Raw genomic sequence first — 21,419 nt, 5'->3', positions numbered from 1 at the left:
TTATCCGGTCCTCCAATGAAAGATGCTTTGCCCCTCCAGGCATGCATGACGTAATTTGGAATCATTGCTTCACAAAGCATAGATGCATAAGCGCCAGGACTCTGATCACAGGCATGAAACATTCGCTCTGCCTCTTCTGCTGTAACTCTCACCAGAGTTCTATATCGTTCATTGTGACCTGGTTGAAATAAGTAATTTATTTGTAATTAGGAGAGCAAAACATGGCCATTATGCTACTGTAATGCCACTCCATGTAGCTGGGTGGAGGGGAGTTGTGCTACGATGATGCTTTAGCAGGGAGGGGGGTGAGACAAACATAAAGACTTACCATGGCTGCTTGGAAGCAATTTATAATGGCAGTACCGGCAAGCTGCATCTGTACTGTGCTCTGAGCCCAGGGACAGAGTCTCCCAGTATTAAAAGATGAAAAATGTGACCTTGTAGTGAAATCACATGTCCTATGTAAGGTGCATAGTTTTGTGCTGTGTGAGTGAGTGGAATCATTGTTCTATGAAATGTATCTTTTTACATACTTCTCTCTCTTACCTCCCCATATACAGCTGTGCAGTGTTCTGCACTCCCGTACCCCATCTGCAATGCTAACCAAAAGGCGGAGGAAAAGGAGAACGAGAGATGAAATGTTTTCAGAAGTCATGGAAGTCAGCCACAGTAACAAAGCTCATCATAGTGATTTGAAGGAACTGATAGCAAAATACAAGAAAGATGCCAGTGACCGGAGAGGACAGGGAGAGAGGCTCGGGAGGACACAGAGAGACGCTCGAGATGAGAGGTGGCGGAGGAAGAACAGAGGTGGCGGGAGGAAAAGAACCGGCAGGTAGAAGAGAGGTGGCGCAAGGAACAGGCAGGAAGATCAGAGGTGCAAGGAGGAAGATAAGCGCTGGCGTGATGGAACGCTGGAGCTGCTGCGTGATCACACTGATATCCTCAGACGCATGGTGATTGTTCAGGAACAGCAGCGGGGTTACAGAGTGGCCACTGCAGTCCATGTTTAATCACCCTCCAAGCTCCCCAAGTTCCATATCTCCCTCACGCAGACGTGTTAGAACGCAATGGGGGAAGGCTTCCTGCACCAGCACACTCCACCCCCATGGAGAGCCAACCAAAAGGCTGTAATTAAGCTGAAATGTATTTCATGGGCTTTTCCTTACCTGTGATCCTCCTCCCAAAGCACAGCTTTCAGGGATACCTAGATAAATCTGTGCCTCTGAATATAGTTCCTTTCTAATCAGACATACATCCAAAGGGGGGAGGGTGCTTTTATTACAGGGAATGATCCTTTAAAAAAGAACGCATGTTTTTAAAGCAATAACAATGAGTTTTAATAAAGATTAAATGATTTTTAAAACATACTGGCTTTCTTTCCTTCAGCCACATGTAATGAAAGGGTGGGGGGTTGATTTTGAAAGTCCTGCAGCAAGCTGTAAGTAAAGGGGGACGGTGGGTTGCTTACAGGGAGTCAATAGAGGCGGGAGTGTACATCAAGGGAAAGAAGCACTGCAATCACACCATACCCTGGCCCGCGACGAAACACATTTTCAGGGCTTCTCTGATGCGCACCGCCTCCTGGTGTGCTCTTCTAATCGCCCTGGTGTCTGGCTGCTCATAGTCAGCGGCCAGGCGATTAGCCTCAGCCTCCCACCCCGCCATAAAGGTATCCCCCTTACTCTCACAGAGATTGTGGAGCACACAGCAAGCAGCAATAGCTAAGGGGACAGTCTTTGGGCTGAGGTCTGAGCGAGTGAGTAAGTGACCTAAAACATGCTTTTTAAACGCCAAATGCACACTCTACCACCATCCTGCACTTGCTCAGCCTGTAGTTGAACAGCTCCTGACCACTGTCCAGGCTGCCTGTGTATGGCTTCATGAGCCATGGCATCAAGGGAGTAGGCTGGGTCACCCAGGATAACGACAGGCATCTCAACATCGCCCACTGTTATTTTCTGGTCTGGGAAGTAATTTCCTTGATGCAGCCGTTTAAAGAGAGTACTGTTTCTGAAGACGCACGCGTCATGAACCCTTCCTGGCCATCCCACGTGGATGCTGGTGAAACGTCCCTTGTGATCCACCAGTGCTTGCAGCACCATGGAAAAGTACCCCTTGCGGTTCACGTACTCGGCGCCCTGGTGCTCTGGGGCCAAGATAGGGATATGGGTTCCATCTATGGCCCCTCCACAGTTAGGGAATCCCATTGCAGCAAAGCCATCCACTATGACCTGCACGTTTCCCAGAGTCACAAACTTTCGTAGCAGCAGCCTAACGATTGCTTTGGCTACTTGCATCACAGCAGCCCCACGTAGATTTTCCCACTCCAAATTGATTCGCGACTGACCGGTAGCTGTCTGGAGTTGCAAGCTTCCAGAGGGCTATTGCCACTCGCTTCTCCACAGTGAGAGCTGCTCTCATGTTAGTATTATGGCGTTTCAGGGCAGGGGAAAGCAAGTCACAAAGTTCAAAGAAAGTACTCTTACGCATGCGAAGTTATGCAGCCACTGGGAATCGTCCCACACCTGCAAAACTATGCAGTCCCACCAGTCTGTGCTTGTTTCCCGTGCCCAAAATCGGCGTTCAATGGCAGAAGCTGACCATTACCAGCAGTAGCTCCAAAATGCTGGGTCCTGCGGTTAGGAGAGAGATCAGTCTCTACATCATCATCATCATCATCATCGCTCTTGTCGGTGCGCAGCTGCCTCCTCCAACTCCAAGTCCTCCTCCTCCTCCTCCTCCTCCCCCCTCTCCTCCTGAATTTGCAGGTCATGGCTCAGCATAGACAGCACGAGAGTGCGCGAGCTGTTTAAAACTTGCATGATTGCGTCACTGGTCTCAGCAGGGTCCATGGTCTCAGCAGGGTCCATGGTCTCAGCAGGGTCCATGCTTGCTGTGCTATGGCGTTTGTTCTCTTCACCCAGGAAAAACGGCGCGGAATGGTTGGCTGCTGCTTTCACAAAGGGAGAGGTGAGGCTGTACCCAGCACCACCCGGGACAATGTTTTTGGTCCCAGCAGGCACTGGGCTGTCAACCAGGAAGTGGGAACTATGGGATAGCTGTGTAACAGCTACCCACAGTGCACCGCTCCTGAAATCGACGCAAGACGTGGGCTATGGACGCACAAATTCGATTTTAGATTTTAGGTATGGACGCTCTAAATTGATTTTATAAATTCGGTTTTATAAAATCGATTTAGATAACTTCGATTTACTTCTGTCGTGTAGACAAGGCCTCAGACATAGTGCCCCAGTGCAGTCTCTGAGTAACATGGAGATCTACTTTCCTTTTCAGGGCTCGAACCTGCAAGATGTTGAGTGTGCTGTCCCTGATCCAGAAAAGCACTTAAGCATGTGCTTAACTTTAAGCACCTGAGTAGTCCCACCGCTTTCAGCCAAGTCTGAATGCTTTGCTGCTTGGAGCCAAAGCACAGCATCAAGCTCACATACAGGAAAGTGTCCTTCTACTTCAGAGCAAACCTTGAAATTGCTCTTAGATTGCCACCTTTGCCTCGTGACCACAGCAAGGAACTGTACCGTAACATTAACCTTATTTATCACAGAGCAGCACAGTCCTTCATCACTGGCCCTTTGCACTGTGTGACTCCTCAATAAACTAGAAAGTAATGTCTTAGAAAATCAGTTTTCCTGGATAACTTGCCTGCTTTTCTCACGTTGTTTTTAAAGTACAATTGTTGTTTTATGTTTCCATTCAGCTCTTGGAAATAGTTTATTAATGGAGAAAATACATCAACCAAGGCTTTAGTTTCTGAAATCAGTATTTGTTCTCTGTTCCCAAGGGACAGTACATGCCTCATTGCCTCTGGGATATAAATAAAATCACAATATTAATTTTCATATACGTTGTTCCAGTGTCTTGAACGTCTGCCATACTGGGGACAATGATTGTGCATCAAAAGAGGCTGAACCATGAAATCTCACTTTAGTAAGTTCCTTTTGTCATTGTGGACCTATTTGTTGCTGTCCTGAGCATCCAGCATGCCACCTGATGTCAGTGCAAGCTATACTTGCTCAGCATCTCTGAAAATCAGCCTCAAGATCCTTTGGCAGAGGAAAAAGAAGGAAGGGATCATGTTTGTTTCTTGAAATACTGGAAGAGTCCATTTCACTTTAAATATACAGGGTCTGATTCACCGCTGCTTTACTCCAGTTTTATGCTGGTGATCTCAATAGGGTTACAGTGGCATCAGACTGGATTAATGCAGTGGAAAACCAGGCCCACAAACACAGGAGTAGTGTTGTTGAAAACTGTTGCATTTAAGTGTCTAGTTGCCAAGAGCAGCAATTTTATTCTGTGCAGAACCTAACTGAAGAAACTCTCCAGCTGAACAATGCATAAGCTGCCCAGAGAGAGATGAGACAGCAGTGCTAGGATTGGGTGCCTGACCCTGATTACCAAATACCTGGGACACAGAAACGTTCTGATTACATGTGTCTCTTGTAAAATGATGAATTATATGCGCTGAAATGCAGGCATCAGTGTCAAGCCATGAATGCTGACAAATCTTGCTGGGAGCAAGTGCCTCAAAAAAGTTTTAGGTTGAGATTTTCAAGGGAGTGTAAGGGAGTTGGACATCCATCTAATATCGACATTAAATCAGCATAGCTCGGATTGCTGATGGGCAGTCAGTGCATGTCCAGAAATGTGACACGCTGCTGGACTTGCAGTCCTTTTTATTAGAGGGAATTTTTCAGTGAAAAGTTTTTTCATTGGAAAATGCCAGTTCCTCAAAACGGAAACTTTATGTGGAAATGTATCAGTTTTGATGAACCTTTAGTTGGGCAAGTTTCCCAGGTTCAGGGTATTGGGGACAGAGAGAGACAGATAGACAGACACTGATCCAGAATAGCCAATAGCCTCGTTGTTAGGGCACACATCTGGGATATGGGAGACCCAGCTTAAAGTTCCAGCTCTAAGTCAGGCAGAACAAGGGTTTGAACTTGGGCCTCCCACGTCCCAGATGAGTGCCCTAAACACTGCTCTTTTTTTTTTTTTTCATGGAAAATTTTAAAAGTTCTCGTTTTGATTCTGATAAAAAATGAAAACAAATTTTGAATTTTTTCACAAAACAGAATTCTTGTTTTCTTGCCAGCCATAACATTTATTCTTCAAATATCAAGCATTCAACCAAGCCACCAAGCGAGCCTGCTATACAGTTTAAATGCAATCCAGCTTTATAGCAATTCAGTCATATAAGTATCTCCACCATGCACACAGTAGTAACAGTAATGGAAAAGGTGTGTATGAAAGTGCCACTGATGAAGCGAGACGAGGTGGGAGAGGTAATAGCTTTTATTAGACCACCTTCTGTTGGTGAAAGAGACAAGCTTTTGAGCTTACACAGAGCTCTTCTTCAGGTCTGGGAAAGCTAATCAGAGTGTCACAGCTCAATAGAAGGTGGAACAGACTATTAAGCGTAAGGAGTTAACAGATGTTGCAAGAGATCATTCCTGGTGAAGTGGGCAGTCAGTACCTCTGCAGTCAGAAGACAGAGGAGGGTTGGTGGGTTACAAATTGTTGTAATCAACCATATAGCTAGTGTCTTTATAAGACCATGATTTTTAGTGTCTATCAGAGTTATGAATTTAGACTCATCTTTTGAAAGCATTGTGCAGGTTTCCTTTGAGAATTAGGACTAAGAAATCCAATAGGGAGTGATCATTTTGTTCAGAGTGTTCGCCCCTGGGTGATATGGTGTTTTTGTCTTTTATCATTTTTTCGGTGTGAAACTGATGAAGAGGAACAGGAAGTCCTTTTTAGATCTGGCCTTTACAGCTTCCAGTGGAGGAGGCTTGCTAACTAGACAATATATATGAGTTCTGAGCGGCTTTGTTAGAAGGAAAGGAGAATCAGGGAGGAAAGCATACTTCTCCCCAGTTGTCTGGGGTCAGCAAGGAGTTGCTGTCACAGCACTGGCATTCAGGGCATTAGTCACAGCAATCACATATTTATTCATTTATTTCAAAGCAACCAAGTTTGCCTCTCAGTTCTATTTTCATACTCCTTGAAATATCATGCTGATGAAGCATCAGGTAAAGCGAACCAAGGCTTATGCTCACAATCGTTAACAGATTTATCCTCACAGCACCTCTGTGAAGTAAGGAAGTACCATTATGCCCATTTTATAGATGAGAACTGAGACGCAGAGAGACTAAGGGCCAGATTTTCAAAGGTATTTAGGCACTTCAAGATGCAGATTGTTTCCTAACAGAGTTTTTAAAATACCTAGCTCCCAAGGGAGTTAAATGCTTAGGCCTTTTTAAAATCCCGTTAGTGGTCTATCTGTTTCTTTAGGCATCTAAATACTTTGAAAATCTGGCCCCAAGTGACTTGCCCGCAGTCACACAAGAATTTGGCAGAGCAGGGTCTACAGGTGCCCAGGCAAGTGCCCTTAGCACTAGGCCATCCTTCTTTTCCACCCTAACCCCCATCTCCATGCCAAGTACGTGCAATATGAATGTCAAACGCTGTTGTCCTGATCTGATGGCATAGCAGACTCATGCGCAGCATCTCCCAGACTTTCAGATTTACAGCGTATAGCTAGGAAAATGTGGGAATAGTTTTAGCTCTAATTAAGAAAAGCTCTGCCTTCAACTGAAAGCATTTATTAAACTGTCGAAGACATCCCTGCTATTTTCCAATTAGTGAGAACCCTGCAGACTTTCATGGATAAAACAAATGAACCTGCGAAGAGATTGGCAGGCCTCGTCCTGTCCCATTAGTGTCATTATTTCCCCCCCTCACCCCCCCAAAAAATGAAACACTTCCATAGACACATGGTAGCTACACTTTAAAAGTTAACCACAAGCCTATTTAGGAGTTGCAGACTGAGTATTTGTGCAAAGCCAGATTTTCAAAAGAGCTCAGTACCCAGAAGCTCCCAGTGGTCTCAATGGAGCCGGTGGAGATTCAGCTCCTATTGAGGACTGTAGAGAATTCTCCCACATCTCCTTCAGAACCAAGGGCGATGCTGAATGTTGAAAACCTTTTGAGAACCTAGTCCCAATTGCAGCTGCTGAGCAGTCTTGAAAGTCAGGCCTAGATTTGTGTGTGTGTGTTTAAATTTCACTCTGTCACTCTGTCAAATGTCATTTAAAGACTTTATCAGGAATTTTTCAACAAATCATTTTTCATTGGAAAAATGCCGATTTGTCAAAATGAAAACATTTCATGGGAAAGGGTTGGTTTCAATGGATTCCCCATTTTGAAATGTTTTGGAAATAGAGTTTGAAAATTGTCAGAATGCCCTGTTTTTTAAATGAAAAAGCTCCATTATTGGTTTGAAAGGACTTTTTGTTGAGAAATTTCAGTTAATTTATAGAAGGGAAATGGTTTTTAAAAAATAAAAAGATCAGATTTTAAACTAAATATTTCAAGTAACCATATCCAGGTTTGTTTGTTTGGTTTGGTGGTTTGTTTCAGATGTTTCGTGTGCAGAAATTTGTGAGATTTCAACCTTTCATCACAAGTAGGGATGGGAAATTTTTTTTGAAATCTTGAAAATTCTTGTGGGTCAGGAAAACTGTTTCCCACCCAACTCTAATCATATAATTCAATTCTTCAAAACGGCAGATGGAAAGGAACAAAAGACAAATATTTCCTTTTTTTTAGGAGACAAAAGGATAAAAAAGTCTTCAAAATGTAAACAAAAGAATAAAAATGAGAACTTTAGCTCCTATAGCAGTATGTCTGCCAGTAGAAGAGTTATCTCTTCTAAATCCATTCCCATACCGCCTACGTCATTGAAAGCTCTCTTTGCTGACTGTGCAGGTCGTGAACCCTATTTTGAGACATCGGAACTGATTCCTTAAAGGGACATCTTTGCCCCATTGAAGTAAATTCCAAAATTTCCACCAACTTTAACAGGGCCAGGATTTCACCCTTTGTCTCTTAAGAACTCAGAGGCAGAAGGCAGGATTAATTGGGGAAACAAATTGATGGAGTGGAAAAAGTAGCTCTTTCCCAGTGCTTGGATTAAGTATAATGCCTTTCTCCATCAAAAGAGAGAGATTCTTGATAATCTTCCAAGCTAATAATGTTAGGATCCTGGGATATCCAGAGGGGAGAATATACTTTTTAAAAATTAATTTCCAACTTTTTATTAGCTCTTTACATGAGTTTGATCCTCTCTCCAGATATCCCTGTATTTAGATGGTCTAATACATTTCCTAGGAAACAGCTTGCTTTTCATCTACCACAATGGTTGTTTTTGCCTTTTTCAATAGACAGCTAGAGGATTATGCAAGGAAATTGGGAGGATGGGAGGAAGTAGACCTTGCATATCAGAATACAAAGAAAGGAAAGTCACACTACACAGGCTATAGGAAGAAATGGTTGGTGCTTAAATCTGAGTTTTGCTGAATTAGGTTATTATGCTTCTGTCTGTATTGCTGGAGCCCAGACATTATGATGACGGAAAAGCATTGTTTAATTCTCTCACAATTTTTAGAGATTTTTTTGTCTGAAACTCATGAGGAAGATTTCATCTTTGGTTACTGACTCAGTATTGCTCCCAATTCATTGTGGTTGGGTTTTTTTTTACTGCACGTCTCTTAGGTTATGTCTACACTGCATTTAGACACCCACAGCCTGAATGTCTACACCACGTTAAACAGCCCTGCAGCCTGAGCCCTGCGAGCCCATGTCAGCTGGCACAGGTCAGCCGCAGGTTTTTAATTGCAGTGTAGACATACCCTTAGAGTACATTTTCTCTGCAGGTGGTAGCGAACCTGCCATGCTCGCAGGACTCACGGTAGCAAGGCTTACACCAGCATGCTAAAAATAATTGCGTGGGTGTTGCAGCAATGGCGGGCATCCAGGCCAACCACCCAGGCTCAAGCCCACCTTGCTTCCTAGGTCCATGCTCAAGTGATTAGCCTGAGCCTCTGCCAGTGCTGAGGATCCACATAGCTATTTTTAGCGTGCTAGCATGAGCCCCACTATCACACATCTGCTTACCTGGGCTGGTAGACTTACACCTCACTTCAGGGTAGACATCCCCTTGCATTTCTATGGCAAAAAGTTCTGGGCCGATTTCTTTTCGAAAATTGACCTGGTGTCCAGCTGATCTCTTGTGCGTCTCACATCCTGATGTGCTGCGTGGCCTTATAAAGTAGGGTTGCCAAGCCTCCAGGGTTGGCCTGGAGTCTCCAGGAGTTAAAGATTATGTCATGTGGTGAAATCTCCAGGAATGCATCCAATCGAAATTGGCAATCCTATTTTAAAGTGCGTCAGGACTCTGATGATGTGGCAGATAGTTCAAGTGATGGAGAACAGGTTGTTCTCAAGTTCTATGCAGCTGTCATGATTCCTGTGTCAGTTAATCTAGAAGGAGGTTTTGGCCTAGATAAAGGACTTTAGAGTCTTAACATTTGTAAGGTTTTGATGCTGCTTGTCATGAAGGAAATCCTGAGATCACTTAGTCCTAGCTAACAGCTAATATTTCTCTTCCTCGTCATCCAGAATTGTGGAGGGCAAATATTTCTCTTTTTTCACAAAACATTACTGTTAGTGGTGATTAAACTGACAGCTGCTCACGGGTGCAGATGCGGTTAAGCACTCGGAACTTTTGGTACTTATTCGTACAATTCAAACATCTTGAATCTGCAAAATCGAGTTTGACATTTTGTAAGAACAGGCTGCCCCAGGAGATTGGTTTATTTCTTCCCAGATTCGTATCACACAGAATATGCTTGCATGTGGCGTTTTGGCTCTTAAGGTACAATTCTGCAGCTTGTTGGGGGTGGATGGGCCCCTGCATCCACACAGAACCCCACTGACTTCAGAGGTACTTCATGCAGGTACAGGGATTTGCCAATGTACAGCCTCTTTGAAATCACTGAGGCACCATATGGGCAATCAAGTCCGGTATATGCAATGTGACGTCATCTTAGGTGTTCCAGTTCCAGTAGCAGATGGAATCTGGATGTGCAGAACGCAACAAAAATGAAAATAGTGACACTAAAGTTTGGTCCAATATTTTCAAACCTCAGGAAAGACTGAGTTTGAGATAAAGCTTTAAAAACCTTGGCTAAAGGATAAGGTTAAATCTGGAGCTTATTTCATCCCATGCTAATATCCTGATATTTCGGACAGTTGATGTTCCGCAGAAAGGATGTTTGGGCAGTCTATTTTCTGTGTTTGCCTTTTCAGATGTGAGTCACCTTTAAAGTAAAGATTAACATGTAGATTGCTATTTTGATGCACTACTTTCATCATGTCATTTTCCATTCATGGTTCTTAGAAAACACTCCCTAAACTCTATGACATTGCAAGAAAACGTATAATACAGAACCCTATTTCAGAGGACTTTAAATGGCCATGCACTGGACCATACTGATTCTTGAGGGTTTTCTTTCTGCAGCAAGGTATAGAACAGTAAGGAAAGCACCTAACCTATTGAGCTTTATCTGGGGGCCCTGTTTTCCTCACCTGCCCAGTCTTTTGATGGACTGCTCTGTGTTTGATTTCATTATCAGCAGCCAGGAACACTGGAGTCATTAGTCAGCTGCACCCAGCCAAGCATGGCCTCGCCTTTCATTTTATCTTCCTACCGCAGCAGCGGTGTATTACAGCATTGCATATGTTCTCACTGATTGCTTAATATGCCATAGCTTTGTACCACCAGAGTGCTGTCAGGAGTTCCCACAGTCAGCAAACTCCAGCAAGTGTGTTGTGACACACTGATGTACAAAAATAAGCTTCCAAATGCCATGGGAGTGTGGTCTCCTTTGTGTTTCCATGGTGAGAGAGAGCCTGGCTTAGACAGGTATTGGGCCTAATTCTGATCTCGTTTACAATGGTAAATTCTACTGACACCAGTGTAACTGAAATCAGAGTAAGGCTCATCTGTAAAGTCCTTTGGGAAGGAAAGTGCTGTGCTGTGCTGTACTAATCAGTTCATTGGCAGACATCTTTTTTGGCTGTCAGTTTACAAAAGCATAGAACAGAATCATTCCTGATTTATTCTTTAAGATTCTGACCTCCAATTATTACTATTCCAAAAAAACTCAAAAAACCACCTTTACTGCCATGTGTCATCAGGACTCCATTCCTCATCCCAGTTCCCCGTTTATAAAGTTAACTGTTTTTGTAGCCGCTCTCCAATCAGATTTTCAAACCTTGCCATTGTTAAGCTTGCCAGCTCGTGCAGCTCCAGAACACAGAATCTGTCCTTGAGTTCATATCTCAGAGCCCGCGTGACTGCTCATTAAACAGGACATGATTTGTAGGAAAAATAAATGCTTACACAGGTGCCATGCAGTTTTCCCACTGATCCATCATCAGAAGTCAAGGTGCTGCTTATGCACCTAAATCAAAAGGAAAAATTGGCAATGCAGCCAGGCAGTAGAAAGCTGAAATATTTTGGGTGTGATGCATTTTTTGAACTGCACTCTTTTCGGTCAGGTATATTGGGAAGTGTGTGTGTGTGCGCGCGCACGTCCCCTGAAGTATTTCAAATGCAGCTTGGCTGCAGATCAAATGACTTTTTGGAGGGGAAAAATAATCTGTTATTTCAAGCAATATTTATATATCAATCTAATGCTTTTCATTTTCTCTGTCATTTGATATGTTTTGTTCTTGACAAATCGACAACGTAGTATCCTCCAGTTTGTTTAGGAAAGCGGGGTGCAGGGGCATTACTCCCAAACACCAACCTGGAGGAACAATGTACCAGATGGTCTGTTCTTGTTCACACCTAAGGTCACAGAGACGAGAGGTCAAAGCTAGTTCAGCTCCTCTGTCCTTGCTGAGCTCTGGCTTTGACATCGATATTCCCCGTGGCACAGAAAGGATTTCAAGTTGTGTTCATCGAAGAATATCTTAAAGTAATTTACACAAATTAACTGCACAGTATCCTTCCCTGGCCAATACTATCGATTCCTCAGACAGCATTTCAAAGCTTGAGCCATGCCAAAACAAAAAGCCATTGTATTCTGTGTTTCTAACCTTATCGTTTTGCATTGCTGTCACTAATACTTGGTGCTTATATTACCTGCCACTGGATTGTCTCGAAACATTTTGAAAAGACAGTCTCTCAACACCCCTGGGAAGTAGGCAGGCAATAGTAGCACACGTGCACTGCAGTTCTTGGTGGTGCTTTCCATCTGACGAGCTCTGAGTGCTTTTCCAAGGCAAGGCAGGGGTCACGTTTTCAGAAGTGTCTCAGTAACTTAGGAACCAAAAGTTGCCATTTTAAAAAGTGACTGAGGAGCTTAAGTCCCCGTGACTTTCAATAAGATGCAGGATCCGAAGTGCCTAAGTCGCTTTTGAAAATGAGACTTGGGCCTCTAAGCTACTGAAGCACTTTTGAAAATATCACCCAGTATTGCTGTCCTCCTTTGATTGAAGAGTAGATGAGTGACAGAGCTGGGAACAGAAGCCAGGTCTCCTGACTCACAGTCCCATTACCAATCCACTGTACTGTGCAGTAGCATAATAGCTAGTTAACAGTTGGGTCAACCAAAGTGTGGAGAGGTTAAGGGCTGAACCCCCAAAACTCCAGCTGAAAATAATGAAATCTGCAGGTGCTCAAGCCCTGAGTGACTTAGCCAAGGTCTTGCAATGAGTCACGACAAATCTGAGAAGAAAGCCTAGGATTCCTGACTTCTGGCTCCCTGCTCTGTAGACCGCAGTCTTGTACAAGAATGATTTTCTGTACAATTTCTGAAGCTACTATTTGGTGACTGTGGGCTCCATACTGCCAAATGGAAATAAAGAGAGGAAGAGAGAAATGATGGGAATTTTTGTTTTACCTTCCTACACAAAGGGCTGCATTGTGTTGTATCTACCGCTGTCTCTCTCTTGTGGTCATGGTTTGTATTTTTAACATTTTGTTGGGGGTTCTGGGATTTGTGTGGGTTTGTTTATTTTAAATCAAAATAAATAAAATGGTAGGATAGGGGGTGGGGTGGGGAAACAAATGAAGTATGTCTCTGTTGCCCATAGAGAGAAAGATGAGCACACAGTCACATCCAGAAAATTTATACTTAGCCTTATTTAATTAAAGAGTCACTGTTTTATTGTACAGCGTCAACAGCTGCAAAAGCCATTTTCCTGTGAGAGAGGACCCAGCATCTGGGAGAAGTCTTGAGTGCCTGAAGATATTGTTCCTCATTAGGGAGGAAAAAGAAATGAGTCCCCAAGGGGAAAGCATTTTATTGCTGGAAGAAGCTGCTTCCTGTTAATCTTTTTGGGGAATGCAAAAGGGAATCACTCTGATTCCAAACTAAAGGATTCCTCTTGCAAGATGCTGATCACTCTGGCCCAGGTCCAGAAAAGCACTTAAGCATGTGACCAGTTGATTTTTCGGCTCATCATCATTAGAGCTTGGTAAACAACTAATGGTTTGCTCAGATACTTGCCCCTTTTCAAAACTACTGAATTTGCTTCAGCTTTATTCACATCCCTTTTTTATTTCAATTTCTAAATCAAATTCGCTCCTCTGCAGTTGGCCAAAAAAAGACTTATAAATTATGTAAGTCACACTTATGACCTCACAATGGGACATGTTTGATGCATGTGCTTTGCACAGGCTGTCTATAAAGGGACGAATCTCATCCTCCGTGAATATTCTGGAAAACAGGTTTATCACCAGCAGTGTCTGCAGAAACAAGCGAATCTATTTGTGGACAGCACCTTTTGACCTTGTAAACATGACTTGACTTACCAGGAAGTTGGTTTGGAAAGTCACTCTCATCCAGTCAGGGAACAAAAACGCTAACAGATTGATGGACACGTGCAATCAAAACTAACCAATGCTGCTCAAATTTCAGACATTGAATACATCTAGAAAACCTGACCAATGAGGGAAGATTGAAAAAATTGAGTTTATTTAGCCTGGAAAAGAGAAGACCAAGAGGGGACATGATAACAGTTTTCAAGTACAGAGAAGGTTGTTACAAGGAGGAGGGAGAAGAATTGTTCTTCTTAACCTCTGAGGATAGGACAAGAAGCAATGGGCTTAAATCACCACAAGGAAGGTTTAGGTTGGACATTAGGAAAAACTTCCTAACTGACAGGGTCATTAACCATTGGAATAAATTGCCTAGGGAGTTTGTTGAATCTCCATCAATGGAGATTTTAAAGAGCAGGTTAGACAAACAGCTGTCAGGGATATTTTAGATAATGCTTAGTCCTGCCATGAGTGCAGGGGACTGGACTAGATGACCTCTCAAGGTCCCTTCCAGTCCGATCTAATTCTTTGATTCTATAATTTCCATTGAAATGAACATCTCCAGGTTTTTTTCTCTCTCATCCTCAAGATTTTTTCCCCTTTCCTGGATGGAGAAGCATGAACTAAAAGTCTGTTGATAGTAGAATTCTGATTGCTGGTTAATCACCTTATATGCACTATTTTGAATTAATTCTTGTGGAATTATCAAAACACTTCTACTACATGCACATCCTGTGCAGGAACATAGTTTCAGAATAGGCGTATTCAGACAGTGAAAGGATTTTTTTCCCTCATCGGAGAGAAGTAGATTAGCAGTATATATAAATTATAATGGTAGCAACATCCTCAACATGGGGCATTTCCTTAGGAGTTAATGACATGAGAGGTTAATGGCCCAGGGCAAAGTTTCAGGCCACCAGCTCTTCCAACCAGTCATTAATCTAAAGGAAACTGCACACACTTTACTGCTAGAAATGTAGAATCTAAGACAGTGGTTCTCAAACTAGGGCCACCACTTGTTCAGGGAAAGCCTGTGGTGGGCCAGGCCGGCTTGTTTACTTGCCACGTCTGCAGGTTCACCCGATCGCGGCTCCCACTGGCCGCAGTTCACAGCTCCAGGCCAATGGGGGCTGCGGGAAGCGGCGACCAGCACATCCGTCAGCCCGTGCCGCTTCCTGCATCTCCCATTGGTCTGGAGCGGTGAACCGCAGCCAGTTGGCGCCACGATCAGCCAAACCTGCAGACGCGGTAGGTAAACAAACCAGCCCCGGCCTGCCAGGGGCTTTCCCTGAGCAAGCAGTGACCCTAGTTTGAGAACCACTGATCTAAGACAAATCCCATCATATGTCCTGAACCTAGTTTCCTCTTACTAATGCTTCTCTTCAGCATGCTGTAACCTGTTAGTTAAATTCAGAGATGGGGACCTACTGCAACAATATCCTAAATTCACATAGCATGCAGAGTGTGTGAGAGCACGGCCAAAATACGTGTACACTCTGTCTTTGTGTCAGAATGCAGCAACTGTTTAAAAACGCACATCACCATTGTGTACCCGTTAGGTCAAAAAGTGAAAAAGACAATGATACCGTGTATCATTAAAACTGTAACAGGTATTTAGGAAAGCATGTTGTATTTACCCAAACTGGAATTTGACCAGGACAAATGTTCCTATTGTACAATTGTCAGGGGCTCTTTAATTACCTTAGAGATTAGGGGCTTAGTTTGATATCACAGCCAAAAAGAGGCCAGATCCTCAGCTGGTGTAAATCAGTGAGACTCCATTGAAATCAACAGCACTGAGTCACTTGACACCAGTTGAGAATCTGGCCCAACACCTTCAACAGCTCAGGGCCCTGTGGCATTCGCTTAGTGCTTGTGTAGGAGAAAGAATGTTACCCATAGAACTTCCTGCAGCACTCTGGGTTTTCTTGGTGGTTACCCCTCCAAATGCTGGTAAGTCCTGACCTGCTTAGCTCATGGATTTTGATGACCAAGTCTCTCCAGGGTGACTAGTGATTTGGGAGGCCTCTCTTTTTGGATTTTCAGCTGGATGTTGGAGTTGCAAAAGGTGCTGAGCACTCACTCTGTGAAAATCAAGCCCACTGAGATGTCTCAAGTTGGCCACATAAACACTGAGGTGCCCCAAATCACTAGTCACTATTGAAAGTCTTGACTGCAGAGCCCCTGGCTGCAGATGGTTCGCACGCAGTAAAAATGGCATTTTCTTTTAGAATTGTCACCTTTTTCTAATCATGTCTCCCCCTCAAACCAAATTCATTTATGGAAGCAAAATGCTCACAGTGGTTTTTCTAGTTCAGCTTGCTACCTGCGAAGTTTATTGGGTAATGTTTGGGGAGGAGGGCGAGAGGAGAGCCAGGAGCTAATCAAGCCATTTCAGTCTCCGTGTCAGAAAATAGCGCTGATCAAATGTGTTTCCATCAACAGCTGCCTTTTTCAATTATGCAGAGAAAACATCAGGGGAATGGTGTGCAGTGCAGGATAGCCTGATAATGATGTGAGAGGCTGAAATGGCCAGCAGAGAAAGAGGGAGACAGCTGAAGCGGTACCAGCAATGTGAGTGTTACAATAGAGTCCATTATAGATAAGTAATAGCAGTGCCTCAGCAAATGAACCTCTTCAAGGGCACCAAATAGTTCCTTCCATAGGTCGGGCTGTCTTCTTAGATGTTAGATACATTTCAAGCCCAGCAGGGAAGAATTGTTATATATATCTATTTACTTGGCCATTTGTTTAAGGTTTTTTAACCTCCTGCCATATAGGCAACAAACTACTGACGGCAAAACGGAGCTTATGTGATGACACCATCACTGCGGCCACCTGCTGCTACTGGTGGATGCATTCAATTCAAACATTCATTTGATGTTGCCACCGTTGGCAATATTTTATCTGCATATGAAACCAGCTATGAATATGATCCTCAGATGCCACATGCTTCTAGTTTGTTTTGTGGCTTTGGATGCTCACTGGAAAAGCTAGGTTACCTGGTAAGGGTGAGCTGACATTTTAGCAACAAGCTGTTAAAGAAAGGAGGGCGGGGGGGTTGCTGGATTTTCACAGTAAATAAAATATGTTTCAGGTCTTTTCCATCCTCTTTCTTTGCAGAGACACTGTGTATGGACTGTTTCTAAAACCAAGGCCATAGATGGAATTTTCTCCCCTCTATTAGAAAATCAGTGTTAGCAGACTTTGGGCCTGATCCAAAGCCCATGAAGTCAATGGGACTCTTTCCGTCGACTTCTGTGGGCTTTTGATTGGGTCCTTGGGAACAATGCTGCAGCTATTGAATGGCCAAACTCACATTAATGTTAATGGGAACAGGGACATGACCAGTTATTCTAATCATTTATCCTTGCTGCAGCCTAAAACGTCTGTGCTTTTACAGCCCTGGCTTTTCCTGATGAAGGTGCTGAACCTGCAATGTGAGTCACATAGAGCCCTGCTGAAATCAGTGGGACTCTGCACAGCTGCATGGGTCTGTCCCAGTGGATCACATTGCAGGATGAGGGCCCATAGCATGGCAGCAAGAATGTGAGATGCAAATAAACATGGTGCCAACTGATCTTGTGGCATTTTCTTTTGTAATTTAGTTAAGTTTATTTTGGAACTCTGAGCAATAATGAAGACATTACACACTTGGCAGGGGACTTGGCGTTCCAGTTCATCACATCATTAGTAGTATTTTTTAAAAACATAAGGCGAAGGGAGATACTTGTTGCCTATCAGTGAAATATCACTTCAGTAATTAAAAAAAGCTATTAAACATCAAAGGCAGTATTAAAATTTCATTAGTGCAAGTTTGGGGTCAAGGTCTAATGAAGGAGCAAATTGGATCGTCTTCCAAGTAAAAGGGTAATAGCTTTTTATGGTTATTTTTGTACTGTTGATGAATCTGTCATCAGTGTGTGTTTTTTTGTATGTACAAGGCCAGAAAGTTGCCAGACCATTTTGCTCAGTCAGACAGTTGCTAATGCACCTCACCATTCTCCCGTGTGCCCGTGTAAAGTTATGGAAGGGGAGGATTGTGTGGTTATGCAACATCACAATGGAGCATTTTACTCAAGGTACCCAACAAGCAAAGATGCCCCCAGAAACTCTAGGCAATTTCTGCCTTCTTAGCTAAGGGCAGGTATAGTTACTGCAGATGAAATGCACGGGAAGTATTGTAAAATGTAATTAGCAACTGTTACCTGTTTGCCATTTGCTGGTACAATTTTCATGTTTATAATATAAATTAAAAGTTGTGGGGATTTGTTTTAAATAAGTGAGATGCTATGAAAGCTACAAGTTGTACAAAACCATGATGACTCCTTGCATTCCGGTGCAGCTGGAAAAAAAAACAGAGATGAGTAATGTAATACCACAATTTTATTATCAGTTTTGACGTGAACTCTTTGTGACAAGGAAGTAAAGGTGAAGTTCTGCTGAGCTCTAAGTAGCACATGATTTTTACAGCAGTTTCTAGACACTTTGATTTCTTTGGAACATCTCTTTAAAAAGAGAATTAAGTTACTTTACATTGAAGGTTTCAGACCTAGCTCCACAGTTGCATGTAAACTTTTGATCTTTTCAAAGTGCAGCACTGGGATTGTTTTCTCTTTTCCTGGTGAGTTTTCCTCTTCTAAAAATTCACCTTAGTGAAATAATGCATCCCACCCACCCTCCCCTCAAGGACTTTATGAGGGGTGAAATTCATTCACGTGCAAAGTGCCAGCAAAAAGTCTACATACCACTTAACACCTTGATCCATCAAAAGCCTTTCAGTGTGTGCTCTACTTGCAGGGACTTCTGCCTGAGCAGGGGATACTCATGTGCTTCAAGGTAAGATCATTGCTGGATTGGGCCTTAATCTCCCCCGTAAAGGGTTTAATTGGGTTCTGCTGGCCCTCTGCACAGGGGTGAATTTAGCCCTAAAAGAATTTGGGGCATCTCTGCAGTAGTTTGTTTATTTATGTCAGAGCTCATTATAATCAGATTCTGTTCTATACTGTTTAAACACCTTTGTTTTTCTCTTCCTTTTTCTGGGCAGGACACCAGCAATGATTGGATGTTCGTTTGTGGTGGACCGAGAGTACTTCGGGGAGATTGGCCTGCTTGACCCTGGCATGGAGGTCTATGGGGGAGAAAATATTGAACTGGGCATGAGGGTGAGTAGCAAATGAGAAATTTCATGTAGTACCTGTGTACAGAGCACAAGAGGAACGCTTGGCCCTACAGAACTGTCTGCTATCTTTTGGTTTACTACACAGAGGTGGCTGGTATTGCAGAAGAATCAAAACAATAGCAAAACCACACACAATCACAATAACAGATTGATCATGGTCCCGCTAACACTGTGCAAATTCATAGAATTCAGCAGTATGGTTTTTACTCTGTGTCTGTGGTTCAACTCACTGGGCCAGATCCTCAGCTGTAATAAATCAGCATAGCTGCATTGACTGCAGTGGGCCTGTGCCAGGGTGGTTTGATTTAAATCACCAGTGTTAATTATGGTTTAAATCAGCAAGCAGGAAACCTTGATTTAAATAATCAATTTTAATGTTGTTTTGCCTTTGTAGTTTTTAGTTATTTTCCTAAAGAAATACTGATTATCGTTGGCTGGTAATTATTAAAACATGGTGATTGACAATTATGTATAGCCGTTACACTACATTTGTTACTTTCTTTTGCTAACCAGGAGGATACACTATATCTAGGCACATTTTTGAGCTGTTCTTTAGCTTTATTTGCATTTATTAAAATTCTTAATTTTTACATTTTTGTTTATATTAGGAAAAAAACTTCCTATTTACTAGGTGATCAATTTGGTTCAAGCTCTACATGGATGGAAATTAAAATTCAGCTAAAATGCACAACAAGAGTATTTTAGTTAAATAAAATTACCTTAAATGTGCTAGATACATGAGACAAAAATTATCAAAAAGTTTTATCAAAATATTTTTTCATTTATTAAACAAAGGAAGTATCATCTGTAGTTAGTGAATTGAATTGTTTGTTTCAGGTCATCATGTCCAAGATTTTAGAGCTAGTAGATCTCATTCTCTCACACATAGTATTTATTCATAAATTGGAAGATGAAAAGCAGCTTTTCTGCTTTTTCAGCTCTCAATTGGTTTCTTAATTTTGAATGAAATAAATAATCAAACTGATCTAGTTGAATTAGCTGAAATGAAGGGAATGTTCTTTCTGAACATTCAGAAGAGGCTACTGCTGTCAAAAGCTGGTTTAGCACTTCAACAGCTCTGGTTGCAGGTGCTTGGCCAGTAACTTCCATCAGTTCAGTGGTTTGAATTTTAAAGAAACTTTGCAGCAAGCATGTACTGCTTAATATTTTATTAATAACTTGAAACTGTTTAATACATTATAGTCGGGTTTTAGGCCTTAGCATGGATTGCCATAATTTCAAATTTAATTTTAAATAGGTTTATATTAAAAACCCCTTTATTTAATTTGAATAAAAAATCCTCCAATTTATTTTTTAAAATCTGTTTATTTTTTTAATTATTTTTATCCCCCCTGAGTTAAGCTAATTTACTCCATTTGCTCATTGTAGCATATATATCAGACATGCGTGTGTGCATGTGCGCGCACAAACAAAAATAGTCCCAATTATCCAAATAGCATGGGGGACAGAGATTTCATTCAGATATTGGAGAAGGCAGGACTCATTCAGCAGCAGGGTGGTTTTCCCCATGGCCAGGGGCTCATCTTCCTCCTCCTCCTCCTCCTCCTCACAGTCCTGGCTTGGGGTCACTGCTCTGCCCTGCCAGGACTGCAGCCTCCCCACCCCCATTTCTGCACCTTGCATCTGCAGGAGCCACGTGTCCTTGGCCCTGCAGCAGCACTGGAAGCCCTCTGCAGCTCCACTGTCATGGCCATGCTCACTCCGTACCATGACAGCCGGACTGCAGAGGGCTCCCTGCACGGTCACAGGAACCATTCAGCAGCAGCTGGGGACTCCTCCTCCTCCTCTCAGTCCTGGCTGGGGGTCTCCACTCCATTATCCAAACCTCCCTGCATTATCCAAGTCCCTTCCTTCACCCCCAGCATGAGACATATGCCCTCTGCAGCATGTATCTCATTGGGGGACAAGACAAAGGGTTCAGATAATAGGAGTTCGGATGAATGGGAGTATACTCTCTATATCGTGTGCAGGATTGCAATCCACTAAAAATTCATAGCCTTTAGGCCAAACCATTGTGATAATATGGCCTGACCTCCTGTACAACACAGGCCATAGAACTTCCCCAAAATAATTCCCGGAGCAAATCATTTGGAAAAACATCCTGTCTTTACTGAAAAACTGCCAGTGATGGAGAATCCACTAGACCCTGGGTAAATTGTTCCAATAGTTAATTACTATCACTGTTAAAAAATGTAACTCTTATTTCCAGCCTGAATTTGTCTAGCTTCAACTTCCAGCCACTACGTTGTGTTATACCTCTCTCTGCTAGACTGAACAGTCCATTATAAAAAAAAATTTAACCATGTAAGGATTTATAGACTGTAATCAAGTCATCTTTTAATCTTCCCTTTGTTAAGCTAAATAGATTGAGCTTCTTGAGTCGATCGTTATAAAGCATTTTTTCTAATCCTTTAATCATTCTCATGTCTCTTCTCTGAACCCTTTTCAATGTATCAACATCCTTCTTGAATAGTGGACGCCAGAACTGGACAGAGTATTCCAGCAATGGCCACATCA

At 42.8% G+C, this 21,419-nt stretch overlaps 1 protein-coding gene across 1 annotated transcript in view; it reads left to right on the top strand.

Annotated features, from left to right (window-relative positions):
• GALNT9 (polypeptide N-acetylgalactosaminyltransferase 9) overlaps window positions 1-21,419 on the top strand; it is a 211,410-nt gene that overhangs the window by 98,618 nt on the left and 91,373 nt on the right. The window contains exon 6 of the mRNA XM_075059844.1: window positions 18,747-18,864. Within this exon, the coding sequence (XP_074915945.1) occupies window positions 18,747-18,864 (118 nt within the window). The remainder of the gene's footprint in view (window positions 1-18,746; window positions 18,865-21,419) is intronic.

This window comes from Chelonoidis abingdonii, chromosome 22, assembly GCF_003597395.2.
Source record: "Chelonoidis abingdonii isolate Lonesome George chromosome 22, CheloAbing_2.0, whole genome shotgun sequence".
NCBI classification, from domain to species: domain Eukaryota; kingdom Metazoa; phylum Chordata; order Testudines; family Testudinidae; genus Chelonoidis; species Chelonoidis abingdonii.
The sequence above is the reverse complement of the archived record's forward strand: the minus strand, read 5'-3'. Positions and strand labels throughout refer to the sequence as shown.